Source organism: Solanum tuberosum, unplaced genomic scaffold, assembly GCF_000226075.1.
Source record: "Solanum tuberosum cultivar DM 1-3 516 R44 unplaced genomic scaffold, SolTub_3.0 scf00487, whole genome shotgun sequence".
Lineage (NCBI taxonomy): Eukaryota > Viridiplantae > Streptophyta > Magnoliopsida > Solanales > Solanaceae > Solanum > Solanum tuberosum.
Genome location: NW_006239408.1, coordinates 296718 through 311460, shown reverse-complemented (window position 1 = coordinate 311460; position 14743 = coordinate 296718). Strand labels below are relative to the sequence as shown.

General features: G+C 33.2%; 1 protein-coding gene and 1 non-coding gene across 2 annotated transcripts; both read left to right on the top strand.

Annotated features, from left to right (window-relative positions):
• The first annotated feature begins 6246 nt into the window (after positions 1–6246).
• Positions 6247–6319, top strand: TRNAR-CCU (transfer RNA arginine (anticodon CCU)). Its single transcript has one exon. It is a non-coding gene; the product is annotated as a tRNA-Arg (tRNA).
• Positions 6320–8193: 1874 nt separating this feature from the next.
• Positions 8194–14475, top strand: LOC102599675 (probable boron transporter 7). Its single transcript, XM_006364220.2, has 14 exons — positions 8194–8461; positions 8910–9021; positions 9123–9205; positions 9290–9482; positions 9583–9721; positions 9856–10021; positions 10124–10290; positions 10735–10908; positions 11009–11104; positions 11191–11307; positions 11479–11798; positions 12136–12391; positions 13934–14059; positions 14157–14475. The coding sequence occupies exons 2-14, from the start codon at positions 8918–8920 to the stop codon at positions 14184–14186; spliced, it is 1971 nt and encodes a 656-aa protein (XP_006364282.1). The 5' UTR covers positions 8194–8461; positions 8910–8917; the 3' UTR covers positions 14187–14475.
• Positions 14476–14743: the final 268 nt, after the last annotated feature.

Sequence of the window (14743 nt, the reverse complement as noted above, 5' to 3'; positions counted from 1 at the left end):
ATATCCGGATGTTCGAACTTATGAACCAAAAATCGACATACCTTATTATTTGTGGCATATCCAATGATTACACAATCCACAGTCTTCCACCCTATTTTCACCCTCTTAGGTATAGGAACTTGGACTTTGGTTAGACACCCCCACACTTTGAAATATTTCAAGTTGGGTTTTCCACCTTTCCATTTCTCATATGGAATAACATGTGTCTTGCTATGAGGCACTCTATTGAGTATTCGACTTACTGTAAGGATAGCTTCCCCCCACAAGTTTTGTGGTAAAACCTGAACTTATAAGTAAGGCATTCATCATTTCCTTTAAAGTTTGGTTTTTCCTTTCCGCAATTCCATTAGATTGAGGAGAGTAAAGAGCAGTAGTTTGATGGATAATTCTATTTTCCAAACATATTTCTGCAAATGGAGATTCATATTATCCACCTCTATCACTTCTGATCATTTTGATCTTTTTATCCAACTGATTTTCAACTTCAGTTTTATATTGCTTAAATGCATCTATTGCTTCATCCTTGCCATTTAGCAAGTAGACATAACAATATCTAGTGCAATCGTCAATAAAAGTTATGAAATACTTTTTCCCACCACGTGTTGGTGTTGACTTTATGTCGGTGTGAATCAGTTCAAAGGGATATGAATTCCTTTCAACAGACTTATAAGGATGCTTAGCATACTTAGATTCAACGCAAACTTGGCATTTGATTTATTGCACTCAAATTTAGGCAAAACATTTAAGTTAATCAGTTTTCGCAAGGTTTTGTTATTAATGTATCCCAAACGTTCATGCCATAAACATTTAGACTCAAGCAAGTAAGAAAAACAGAATCTTTATTCATATCAACTACAATTACATTGAGTTTGAAGAGGCCCTCAGTGAGGTAACATTTTCCTACATACATCTCATTCTTACTTACTACAACTTTATCATAAACAAATACACATTTGAATCCATTCTTGGTAAGAACTAGTATAGAAACTAAGTTCTTTCGCAATACTGGAACATACAAGACCCTGTTCAAAGTCACCACCTTGCCCGATGTCATCTTCAAGTGGACCTTGCCAGTTCCTTCAACCTTTGCAGCAGCGGAGTTCGCCATAAATAACTTCTCGTCTGCTGGTGCTGGAGTATATGATGCAAATAATTCTTTGTTGGCACAAACATAGCATGAGGCACCAGAATCTATCCACCATGCTCTTGAATTTCCAACCAAGTTGCATTCTGAAAGCATTGCACAGAGATTGCCCATCTCTTCTTTGGATTCAGCCAAATTTGTTTGATCATTCTTCTTGTCTTTCTTGGGACCCCGACATTCAGTAGCCCTATGACCATGTTTGCCACAATTGAAGCAGTTTCCATTGAATTTCTTCTTAGGAGGATTGCTCTTTGGACCAGATGCTCTATTTCTTTTCTTTGATTTTGTGGGATTTTCTTCAACAATATTTACTCCAGATATTGTTGAATTACCACGTGACTTCTTTTCTGTGGCCTTGTTATCCTCTTCGATTCTCAGCCTTACCATGAGATCTTCAACAGTCATCTCCTTGAATTTATGTTTCAAGTAGTTTTTTAAGTCCTTCCACAACGGTGGTAACTTCTCAATAATGGCCGCCACTTGAAAAGCATCATTCACAATCAATCCTACATTGAAGATTATGTGAGTATTAAGAATAGACTTAATATGTTCAACATAGGCATTAAATAAAGTTATACCTTCAGCAAGGAAATCATGGATTATGACCTGCAGTTCTTGAACTTGGGTGACGACGGTCTTATTGTCTATCATCTTATAGTCCAAAAAACTTTGCCATAATGAACTTCTTCATTCCGGCATCCTCTGTTTTGTACTTCTTTTCTAGAGCATCCCAGAGTTCTTTTGAGGTCTTGACTCTACTGTACACATTGTACAGATCATCTTGCAGGCCACTCAGAATATAGTTTTTAGACAAAAAAATCTGAATGTGTCCATGCTTCTGTCACCAAGAATCGTTCTTCGGTCGGAGTTTTATCCGACATAACATGAACATTCTCATTAATGAACATCTGCAAACTCAACGTAGTCAGATAGAAGAACTTCTTATGCTTTCATCTCTTGAAGTCGACTCAAGAAAACTTTGCAGGTTTCTCAGCCGGTGCAAGGGCAGCAGTTGAACGATTGTGTGTAACCAATCTTGTTGCAACACTCACTGTTCCAACAATTACTTAACTTGAATTTGTCATTTTTCTGTCACAAATGGCAGACAATTTTAGTATGTGAAATACTAGCACTAAAGAATAAATCCTTACACAGCCTGTTTCTGATTTAATGATAAAGTTTTTATGTTTCTTTTAATCGTTAATCGAATGAATTTTAAAAATTCAAACAGAGTAGAAAACCATAAAGGTTTTAATCTCCAGAAACCTCAAATACAAAAACTACTAAATTTCTTAAGCTTGTTATCTCATGTATTAAGGTTAGCAAAACAGAAAATAGATGAAACAAACAGAATATAAATAATCCGAGTCCACAGAACCCACTGTGTTTCCTTAAGAAATTTAATCCCCTCAAGTACCCGAGGTTGCAGATTAATTTCTCCCAAAATAAAATGGATTAACCTATTAGAGTCCAAGATAAAACGGATTAACCTGTTAAAGAAGTAGCGGTACCTCAAACTTCAATAACTTCAGCGAACGCAAGAACAACAACAAAAGTACACACAGACTCAGTCGATCGACAATTTGTTTATGTAAGAAAATGTATGCAGAGAGGAAAAAAATTCAGTGTTGAAAACTGGAAAAAAAATCTCTATTTATAGCCACTTGCAGCAAGGAACGCGTCTGTTCGACGATGATGTGAACGCTTCTGTTCAGACATGTCATTCCAGAATGTTGTGTCTTTTGGGAAAAATAACGTCTTTTCGGAAGGAACAGGTCCCTTCAGAACGATGTTACCGTTACACGCGAATTTCAAATAAATCTCGTTACGCGAAATTAATTTTGTTAATTAACTAACATCCTGAATTAATTTATAAGAGAAAGGAAATCAATTAATGAGATTGATTAAATAAATTTTGTCCAAAAATATTATCAATCAATCACATCAAAATCCAAAGCCGAAGCTGAGCAAACGACGACGGCACGAGGGGGCACCTTCTTCTTAATCCTTTAAGAACTAAAGGAAGTGTTTCCTTATACAAGGACAACAATTTTCCTTTCTTCTACCAATATGGGAGAAATGACTTTTCATTTGCAATTTGCAATGACTTTTCATTTTCCCTCCAAAATTGATTCCCCCACATTTCCATTTTCTCTTTTTATTTCTCATTCACACCTTGCTAAAACCCAACAATTTTTTCTTAGAATTTTTTAATTGAATATATAAGGTCATGTTTTCATCTAACTCAAGATCGTAGCTGTGTATATGCTTATCCCCAAGGATGTCATAATAGAAAAAGTTTATCTGAATACACAACTTCTTTTACCATAATTTTAAAAATTCTTTTCATTTGAAAAAATATATATTCTATTTTCTCCCATGTTCGGATACATCACTTTACGCAATGTATGAGACATATGCGATGTATCGAGACGTTGAGTGATGTATCCAAAACCAAGACATCGACAGGGACGGAGCCAGCCTTTTGTTACGAGGTACATCCGAACCCCCTTCGACGGAAAATATTACTATTTATACATGGTTAAAATTATTTTTTATGTATATATAGTAGATGTTGAACCCCCTTCGGTTAGTTCGTGTGTTTAGTTCTTCGAATTTTGAACCCCTTTATTAAAAATTCTAGCTCCGCCACTGGTCACATCGATATATCGAGACGTTGAGTGATGTATTCGAAACCAAGATACGATGTATCAGGATGATGAGTGATATATCCGAAATTATGACGTGATGTATCATGACGTTTTGGGATATATCTTAATTCCACCAAATTTAAAGGATTTTTATAATTTGGAAAAGAATAGAATATGATGTAATTAGCTCTTAACACTATGAAATTTGTGTAAAAAGTTCATAAAATTCTTCAACAAAAATTTATATATATACATATTATAAATATTTAAGTTTGAATACTATTAATTTTATATGGTTACTTAATGTTATGAGAAATATTGAAAAATAAAAATAAATCTCACTTAATTTTAATAAAATAAACAATAAAAAATATTTTTAAATATAAAGAATATGTAAAATCAACTCAAAAGTAATTAGTATGGGTCAGTATTTGGGGCGTGGTTATTTTATTACCATCAAAACTATCATTAATAAAGGAACCATGATAAAGATATCTTTGAAAGGAATTTGATTTATTTTCCTCTTGGGGGAAAGTAATAAGGTTCATCCAGTGATACACTCTCCGTTAATTTTATTTATTCATGATATTAAATATTTTTATTTATTTATTTACTTTTAACATATTTAGAAAAAAATAAATTATTATTTCGTATTAATTATTCATTTCAAATCATTTCTCAAATTCATTAAAATATCTATTAGGGAAAATGATGCAGAATAGCAAGCATGTAGCCTATATTAGCTATTATAGTTATAGTTTAAGAAAGTTGTAATTTGCGGATACAATTTTCTCAATTATTGTTATTCGCCTGATTTGTATAAACTCAGAATTTACATAATTCTGTTCTTGATTGTATAAATTCAAAATTTCATAGCAAATCACAGCCTCCATACCAAACGAAATTATAGCTATAGAACGCAATTATCGAAACTATAGTTATATTTATTATCATTAAAATTATCTTTTTTATTATTTTGTACTCTAATAGGCATACAAAATTACATAAACAAGTAGAAATAAATGGAAGAAATTCACACTCCATGCCCCAATGAATGCAACTTGTTGACCTCCTACATCCATCAGTTCATGAACATCCTCTTATGCATATCAATTATCATACCTCATAAATGAAGCTAAAATCATTTAAATCATTTCCCTTTCCAAGAAAATCATTAATTTTTTTCATTCATGAACCTTCTTATAAAGTACCCAAAGCAGCAATTAATCATGAACTTTTTTATAGGATATATGGACTGTAATTAGGTGTCAAAGAGAGTTGAACTAGCTAGCTGATTTATTTCCATAAGTGAAGTCTATATTAATTCTGGCTGTGTTTGTTTGGTGCATCTCAAAAGGAAAGTAATTATTTAACAAAAAAAAAGAAGTAAATATTTAAACCAAAAATAAATAAATAAGAGTTAGATTTTTATCAAGAGATATAAAATATAAAGGGAAAAGAGTTCGATATACCCCTCAACTTTGTCATTTAGGGCTGATATACCTCTCTCATTCTAAAAGTAGCTCATATATATCCCTATTGTTACACAAATGAATCACATAACCCTTTTCCTCTAACGGGAGTGAAATAATAATTTTAAATTAATTTTTATTAGTTTTTTTTATTAAAACAATAATCCATGTAGGGATATATTTTATTCTTTTTAAGTTTTTTTAATTCAACGGCTAATTTGAATTTATTATTTTGATGGTCAAATTTATTCTTTTCACTTATTTTCTTATAATCTTTACTATAGATATCCTAATTTTTTTTTACATATACTAAATTAATTACAATTGCAAAAAAAGTAGTTTTATTTTTTTCCCTTTTTTTTTCATTCACATTAAATTTTTTTCTCTTGCATTCTATCATTAATATGTGCTACTTGTACCTTCTAGTGAATGAACTCATTCTTTTTATCTTATCTAATTTGATATGACTTCACATTCATCTTAGCATTCACATTTTTGCAACAATCATCTTGTGGTTATATTGATGGTCTTATATTTGTTCTAAAAAACTTATCCTTCACTTTGATGGTCATTCCTCAATCACATAATATTTTGGTAATACTTTTCCATTTCAACCATCTGATTTTTATTCCTATGAGTACCATCTTCATTTATATATATCATCTATCATTGACGATAATTTTTTTTCTCTTTTTTCAGCGTTGAACTATGAAAAACACGTTCGGTCATAAAATTTCAAAATTCAACTTGAAGTTTAACTACAAAAATGTTTAAAATTTGAAAAATAGCAAAAATGTGTTTTCACTCTAAATTACTCATAAAAGATAACAACAAAAAAAACTCCAATTTGCATTCATAGCTCCGATTTAAAAATATCAATGGTAATAAAAATTACTTTTTTTCCAAATTCCACAATGAAATTCTCACTTTAGATTTTTATCTTAGTTAAGTAATTTAAATATAGGATTATAAGACAACAGCGCCTGTAGCTCAGTGGATAGAGCGTCTGTTTCCTAAGCAGAAGGTCGTAGGTTCGACCCCTACCTGGCGCGTTATTATTTTGTTTTGTTAATATTTATAGGATAATGCAGTTACTAAAAAAAACAGACTCTCAAAGTAATAAAATAAAATAAAATTGTTTCCACGTCAATGATATTCTTAATCTCTTTTTTACTCAATAAGTAATTTGCGATCATTGTCTTTTTGCATATTTTGCCTTTCATGAGTGGACGGACAATCTTTCGATAGAAGCATTAGCAGCGACAAATTAGAAGATAAGTGTGAAAAAAAGGATTTGAGATTTCTTCAAGATTGAAACAAAGAGTGGTTACTATTCTAAATTACTCATTAATTATTTAATTTTCTTACTAATATATCTAGTTGATTCTAATATTACTAGTTAACAAGATTAAAAATTATTCAGTTTGCAGAAGCTTTATTTATTTATATCCAACAATGTTATTTTTTTTCAACTTGTACCCAAGATGTTTTCATTGAATAATTTAAAATTTCATATTATAGTTATACAATCAAATCTTTACTTAAAACCAAACTTGAATTAAAATCTACCAAACTTGCACTTAAAGACCATCAAACATAAAAGAAGACACCGTATCCAATTTAAATTGTACCGAAATCACCAAATCAACACGAACATTTCCCATGTAATTAGCATTTTTAGTGAAAGTTTTGGATAATTAGTACTTATAAATATTATTATTAAGATTATTTTATTTAAAATTTTGAAAATTGATTAGCAAGTACCAACACCATATAATATCATCATGTAAATCTTTATGTTTAAATTTTTATTTTTATATTAAAATTTACGCTTAAAAATTTATTCAAAAAATATATTTTTTAAAAAGTGGGTTGGTCCATAAACCACAGGCCCGACCCGCTCTAGCGAATTTCAACGTTGTACTTGATATGTTAAACTTGATATACAGTAAATAAAATGCTACCAAACATGCTACTAGTTAGCTTGATTTTAGTACATGTGTAATTCACTTCCTAACAATTAATCAAACTATTCTATAAGTATTAAATGACTTTTAGGGTGTGCTCCGAATGATAAAATTTTAATTAATCAATTTATTGAAAAATATTTTTTCTGGGTAAACAAGTTCCTTAAAATGAGAACTCCCTTTTAGACGTCGATAATACAAGTTTCACAAATGACATTCCACAGTGATCTTAGTCTTCCTCACCCTTCATCACATCTAATCTTCACCCTACCTCCTTAGCACCCATCATTACCCTCGTCTTCACTCTCAATAAATTTGTAATCATATATAAAAAAATAAATTAAGATAATATTTAATATTTATGTCGAACACATCCTTAAGGATTGTTTGGAATGGGATATATAAAATTATCCCACCATATATATGAAATAACTTATTCATCAATATAGTACAAATGACGGACCCATAGTCCTAAAACTAACAAGTACAGCCTCTATTTACTTGTCCACTAATTTAAAAATATGTTTTCACTTTTAACATATCAAAAAAGACAATCATTTTTTCCTATTTTACCTCATTCATTTTCCAAAACCCATCAATATACTACATCAATTAATATTTATCAATAAAATACTCATATCAATCATTATTTCTTGATGGACGTGCAAAATTCGAAATGAAAGTAAAAGTGAACAAAAGAGAATGCCTAATCAATATTATTCTAAAATTATTATCTCTTATTTTCATACCAAACGACCCATTAAAAGTATAAATAAATACATTACATTACTTTTTTTCCATAAGAAAATAAGGTAAAACAAAAAGAAAGATATGAAATAAAATTGAAAACCAAAATATGTTAAGGCCGACATGAACCGCGCGCTACCATGAGCATATAACAGACTACAGAGTATTCAAAAAAGAAAAAAGAAAAACTGTCTTCCTCTTCTTCGTGCCATTAACGGATGTCGAGAAAATAGGAAGAGAGCGACGGATATAGAGAGAGAGAAAGGAGAGCCAAAGAGTTTTTACTCGCTTTAATTCTCCTCTTATATCATCTATTATTAGACTCTTCCCATCTTCTTCTCCAGGCGGCAAGTTTTGCCGCCGGATTGGAAAAAAATAAAATCATAATATCATTCTTCATAGATTAACCAAATCATCACCCTTTCAATTCCTTTTTTTTTCTTTTCTCCTCTCTTCCTTTCCTGCATTATCTTTGATTTGGTAATACTACTATTCTTCAACATTAATCATTTTTTGTATTGTATTGTATTGTGTTGGGTGTGATCTATACATGCGATTTCGTGTTTTTTATTAAGTGGGTATCGCCAAATTTCTCTTCCACTTTGTGGGTATTTCGCCGTTTTGTGAATAACTAAAGAAAAGGGGGGAATGTGCTTGGGTAATTGTGTGTTTTTTTCATTAAAAAATTTAAAATGAGGAACACAATATATGATTTGTTCTGGATGCGTGCGAATTTTGCATATGTTGTTCTTTAGGTATTTTGTTATTTTTATGCAAGTTGGCATTGCATGATTTGTAGGAAAGTTTATTTTAATAGACATTCTTCTGATGGAGAATGAAAGGAGCTAGTAATAGTTTTCATGGTTATAATTTGTAGTAGTATACTATTTGTTATGTGTTTAACCAGTTAAATTTATTACATTTGCAGTTTCACCTATGGAGAAACCAAAAACTCCCTTCAAGGGAGTCATTGATGATGTTAAAGGAAGGATGGCATGCTATAAACGCGATTGGCTCGACTCATGTGGTACAGGCGTGAGGTATTTTATGTTATGTTTGAGCTGAATATGAACTGGGACATTAATCTATTATTACTACATATTGATGAAAATGTTGGGTTTATTGTGTAAATGAATTTTAGGATATTGGCTCCAACAGCATACATTTTCTTTGCTTCAGCTCTTCCTGTTATTGCTTTCGGGGAGCAATTGAGTAGAGAAACAGGTCCGCGCTAAATTTTTTTCTTCCATATATGCGATAATCATGTAATGTAAGTTGGATTAATTTGTTGATATATTGAATTGACAGACGGAGCTATGAGCACAGTTGAAACTCTTGCTTCTACTGCTATCTGTGGAATCATCCATTCAATTTTTGGTGGACAACCTCTCTTGATCTTAGGAGTTGCAGAGCCAACCATCATCATGTACACCTACTTGTACAATTTTGTGAAGGATAGACCAGAAATGGGGCCAAAGCTGTTTGTCGCCTGGGCAGGATGGTGTGGAATCTACTTTTTCCTTTGTTTTCTCCAAAATGGTGTAGCAAGAGCTTCCTGGGGTTACCAAATGCATAAATGTTACTAACCATATGTTTGACAGGGTTTGTGTGTGGACCGCGTTGATGTTGTTTCTTCTTGCTATATTCAACGCTTGCAATATCATCCCTAGGTTTACGAGGCTTGCAGGGGAACTCTTTGGCATGTTAATCACAGTTCTTTTCCTCCAAGAGGCTATAAAGGTACTTGTTGTTGTCCCTCCTTTTGAGAATGTACTCTTAAAGAGTCTATAAAACAAAAAGGACTAGAAAGAATTTTCATTTAAAACTAGAAGAAATATCATGCTCCTCATAACTTTTTGTTCTTTGAGTCACAGGGAGTAGTGAGTGAATTTTCAATTCCAAAAGGTGAAAATCCGGAACGAGAGGAGTTCCACTTTGAATGGCTCTACACAAATGGGTTACTGGCAGTTATTTTCTCGTTTGGTGTTCTTTTAGCTTCTCTTAAAAGTAGAGGAGCTAGATCATGGCGTTATGGTACAGGTATGTGACAATATCTGCTTTATTGAAGGGTGAATTTGAATTTTGGATATATTATTGTCTGTTAAAAGTCATAATCTCTCATACATCAACTATTATGAACAGGTTGGATGCGAAGTTTTATAGCCGATTATGGGGTTCCCCTTATGGTTGTGTTGTGGACAGCAATGTCTTTCGGTGTGCCTGGAAAAATTCCTTCTGAAGTTCCTCGAAGGCTCTTTTGTCCTCTCCCTTGGGAGGCTAAATCATTATACCACTGGACTGTGATGAAGGTGCTCTAAACTTCACGATGACACACTTATTCACCTAGGCTTCTTGAGTTCTCCAGCTGGAGTGGCCAATAAGATCTGGACTGCTTCTATATTCTGTTCAGAGCATATCTTGCTCCTTCAGTTAGGTTTCATAAAAGGGGATGTCGTAAAACAAACAGAGACATTAGAATTCATCATCAACATCCTTTGTTTTTATATATGTTCTTATATACAAAAAGCTTTTGAAAGTGGGCCATACAAATGGCTTGTGGCACATGAACTTTCTCCTATAGGCTATAGTAATTCGGAAGTCAGTATAAGACATGTCAAGATGTTGTTAGCTCCCTCTTTGGGTATTTTCTGAAAAAAGAATTTTGAACCAAATTTATGGATTAACTCTATGTACGTCAGTTATGTCGGAAACATTCCTATCCTGTATAATTTAGTTTATGCACTTCATTGCAGGATATGGTAAGGGTCCCGGTGTTGTATATCTTTGCTGCCTTCATTCCAGCTCTGATGATAGCTGGTCTATACTTTTTCGATCATAGTGTTGCTGCACAGATGGCACAACAGAACGAGTTCAATCTTAAAAACCCATCTGCTTACCATTATGATTTGTTTTTGCTTGGAGTCATGGTATAGATTTTCAGAACTTTTTCTATGTAGAGAGATAAGCTTTAGTTCACTTCAGGTCTTCCACTCTGGCTCATTCTTCATCCTGAATTTATGGTTGCAGACTTTGATATGCGGATTACTTGGGATTCCCCCTTCAAATGGGGTACTTCCGCAATCACCAATGCATACAAGGAGCCTTGCTGTACTCAAGAGACAGGTAGATAATGCAATAATATGTTCTCTATTTATTCCCATCTGCGTGATTAATTGTCCTACTAACACTACTTGGTCCCTCATGAGCAGTTAATTCGGAAGAAAATGGTGAAGAGTGCGAAGGAAGGTATTAAGCAGAATGCAACAAAATCAGAGATATATGGAAAGATGCATGCCGTCTTCGTTGAGATGGATGCTACATCAAAGGTAAGTGCTGGAACCAAGTATAACTGTTGCCAATCAGGGATGCATAGGTCAATGTCCATATGGCCTATTCAGTTGCAAAATAAAAATGTGTTTATTTATTTTCAATACCTCTAACTAGTTTGGGTTGAGGCATAGTTGTTGGATTATAAGAAATTTCTTTATATTATGCAGCGCACAGCAGATAAGGATTTGGAGAACTTGAAGGCAGCTGTAATGAAACATGACGATGGAGAAAATGGAACAGACGGAAAATTTGACCCTGAGAAGCACATTGATGCACACTTGCCTGTCCGAGTAAATGAGCAAAGAGTTAGCAACTTTTTGCAATCTCTACTTGTGGGATGTAGTGTGTTTGCTATACCTGTGATCCGGAGGATACCCACCTCAGTTCTTTGGGGATATTTTGCCTACATGGCCATTGACAGTCTCCCTGGTAATCAATTCTGGGAGAGGCTGCTGCTGCTTTTAATTCCTTCGGGTAGAAGATTCAAGTAAGTCACAAAAAACTATTCCTCATAACTAAGTCTTGAAAAGTCCCTCAAAACTTTTGGTCATGTTCACATTAACACCTGGATATCTTAAATTGTAGGAGTTTTGGGTTGTTACGTAATTATGCTAGCCTAGTTCTTATTCGAACTGAGAACTAGAGGAAAACTGACATGTATTTTGGCATTGGAATCCTTGTTATTGGTCATAAACTACTTTTCTATTTCACTTTTATGGATGACCATGCCATAGTTATATACATTAGATTATTCAAGTGGTAGTAATTGATTGGTTAAACAGTAGCATCTTTTAAGTGCTATTTTGTGATGGTTCTTTTGACAGAGTCTTTGAAGGGCTCCATGCCTCCTATGTTGCGTCGGTCCCATTCAAATACATTGTCAAGTTTACAATGCTCCAGTTCGTGTATTTCTTAATTTGCTTTGGAGTAACATGGATACCTATCGCTGGAATACTATTCCCTGTGCTTTTCTTCCTTCTCATAGCTATAAGAGAGCATGTTCTTCCCAAGTTTTTCCCATACGAGTATCTTAAGGAATTAGATGCAGCTGAGTACGAAGAAATTGCTGGTGTTCCTAAGGTAAATTATTTTTCCTACCTTTCCTGCATCCTCCCGTGTAAGTGTAAATGATATAGGTGGGCTTTTGTGGACATTTTAGTTTATTATTTTTGCTCTAATTGCATTCTTCTTAATACTGGATGCTCCATCTTTGTTGCATTCAGCTGCAATATTACTTGTTCCCTGGCCATATGATGTAGTTTTGTACCTCACTGAAGTTTTGCTTTGGAGATAACTGAAAGAAAGGATCCTTCACAGATTTTCTAGAGACCACAGATAGTAGAACTGGAAGGAATTAGACCAAGCAAATACAAGCTTGTGTTAATTAATAACCAAAATATAAGTTGGCAACATGGATGTAACTAGACCAGACAATAAAACTTGTTAATTACACCCAAGAGATAAGATGGCTAATTATGTGTCTAGATAAAATAAATAAAAAGACACAATTTTGACCATAATTCATTGAACCTACTAAGAGATAGATAGAACTGATGATCTCAAGATGCACTCTTGCTACCACATAGGTCAACTACAGAACCATTATTGTGCAAGTGTCTATTAACATGGAATTCAGGTCCTGAAAGCATATGATACAAAAGCCCATAATTGATTGAGGAAATTGGTCTTCAAACTCTAAACACCTTTTCACTTAAAATCTCCCTCTTCAATCCAGATCACTGAAAATCCTCCTTCTAGATAGCATGTCCTTGATAACCCTCAAAACTCAAAAGCCCATACAAGATTTTACAGAAATATTCCCTGACTGCTAAAAGTGAACCACCATTTCCTTTACAGGGTTAATTTTTCTTGTTTTCGTTTTAGTAAGTTAAAAGCCTTGAAAGAACAGACAAATATATGAAAGAATATGTCAATAAGCTCATAAATAAATTAATAAAAGAATACAACAAACACCAATATTTCTCATTTTTTTAGTATGAGTTTAACTATATGTCTCTTTTCCAGTATGTCGATTCTGGAAAATAATAGCCAATATCAGCAACAAGACACCTAACAGTTTCTGTTCTTTTTTCATTATTCCAGCTCTATTTATTTTGTTCTACGCATCCGGCATTCAAAACCCACTAACCCGAGTAATCTGGATTCATGCGGGGTAGGTAAAGGACTTCCTACCAAGAAGTTATCCATTACAGTTATAAACCCAAGGATGTCTGGTTGGCAAAAGGTGAAGAGAGATCCGAACCATCTCCAACTACTATTATCTTCCTTCCATCTCTACTCATACTTGACAGTCAATTCTACTTACTATCCTATCATGCCCCTAAACAAGATTAGAACAAACTTCTCCACCACCCTCACAATTTCAATTTCCAACAAGCCCAAGCTTAATCATCTTACATAAATGTGACCGTCTAATTAGAATTAGATCAGCCTTTTATGAAAAACTTGATAACCCCCTGGATCATTCAACTGCTACATTTTTCTGTTGCATTCAATTTTCTTATCACTTCTTCTATGTAATACAAACAACTGGAGTGTCTTCTTGATGAGAACTTTGAGGATCTCTTAGGTTCTTACAATGGTTTATGTATCTTTCTGCAGGAGAGAGAGATATCTGATGAAGAAAATGATGATGATTTCTCTGATTCTGAGATATTGGATGAGATGACAACACACAGAGGTGAACTAAAACATAGATCTGTCAGCCTAACCGAAAGGCAACATCAGGTAAATTGGCTTTGTCAAATCGTCCAACATTAGCAGCTTCCATTTTATTACGTTGGAAGAAACTGATAATGACCCCATTTAATTTAATTTATGTCAGGTTTATCCACACGACGCTTCTGAAATGTAATGGCACCTGATGCATCAATGTAAATGATATAACTCATTGTGACTCTCAATCAAAGTACTTCCAGGGAGGTCATTATAATTTTGACAAATCCTCTCAGTTGTGGAAAATGTGCAATAGAAACAATACATGAAAAGAAAGATGAGAGTAGAAAAGAGCGGGAGATGGAGATATAACAAAAGAAAAAAAGAAGGGAAAAAAAGCACGAGATATTCTGTACAAACTTTTAATTTCCTTTCATAGTACCGAAGCTAAGTAATATAGAAGTTTGATGCTGATTGAAAAATTTGTATAATTCTGGATGCTTTTTTTGTGTGTGTTATTATTTCATTTTTGGCAAAGGTTGATGATGTATGTGTTATACAAATGAGTCATTGTGGAATCTGGTAACTTTGCTTGTAAAACTACTTTCGATAGTAAAACATTTGAAAATACATTGAACAATTAGGACTCGTTTGATAGGAGGTATAATCAAAATAGTCCATGGATTAAAATTTAGTCCAACAAAAATATTGTTTGGTTACTTTATTTAACCTAAACCATGGATTAGTTATACCTCA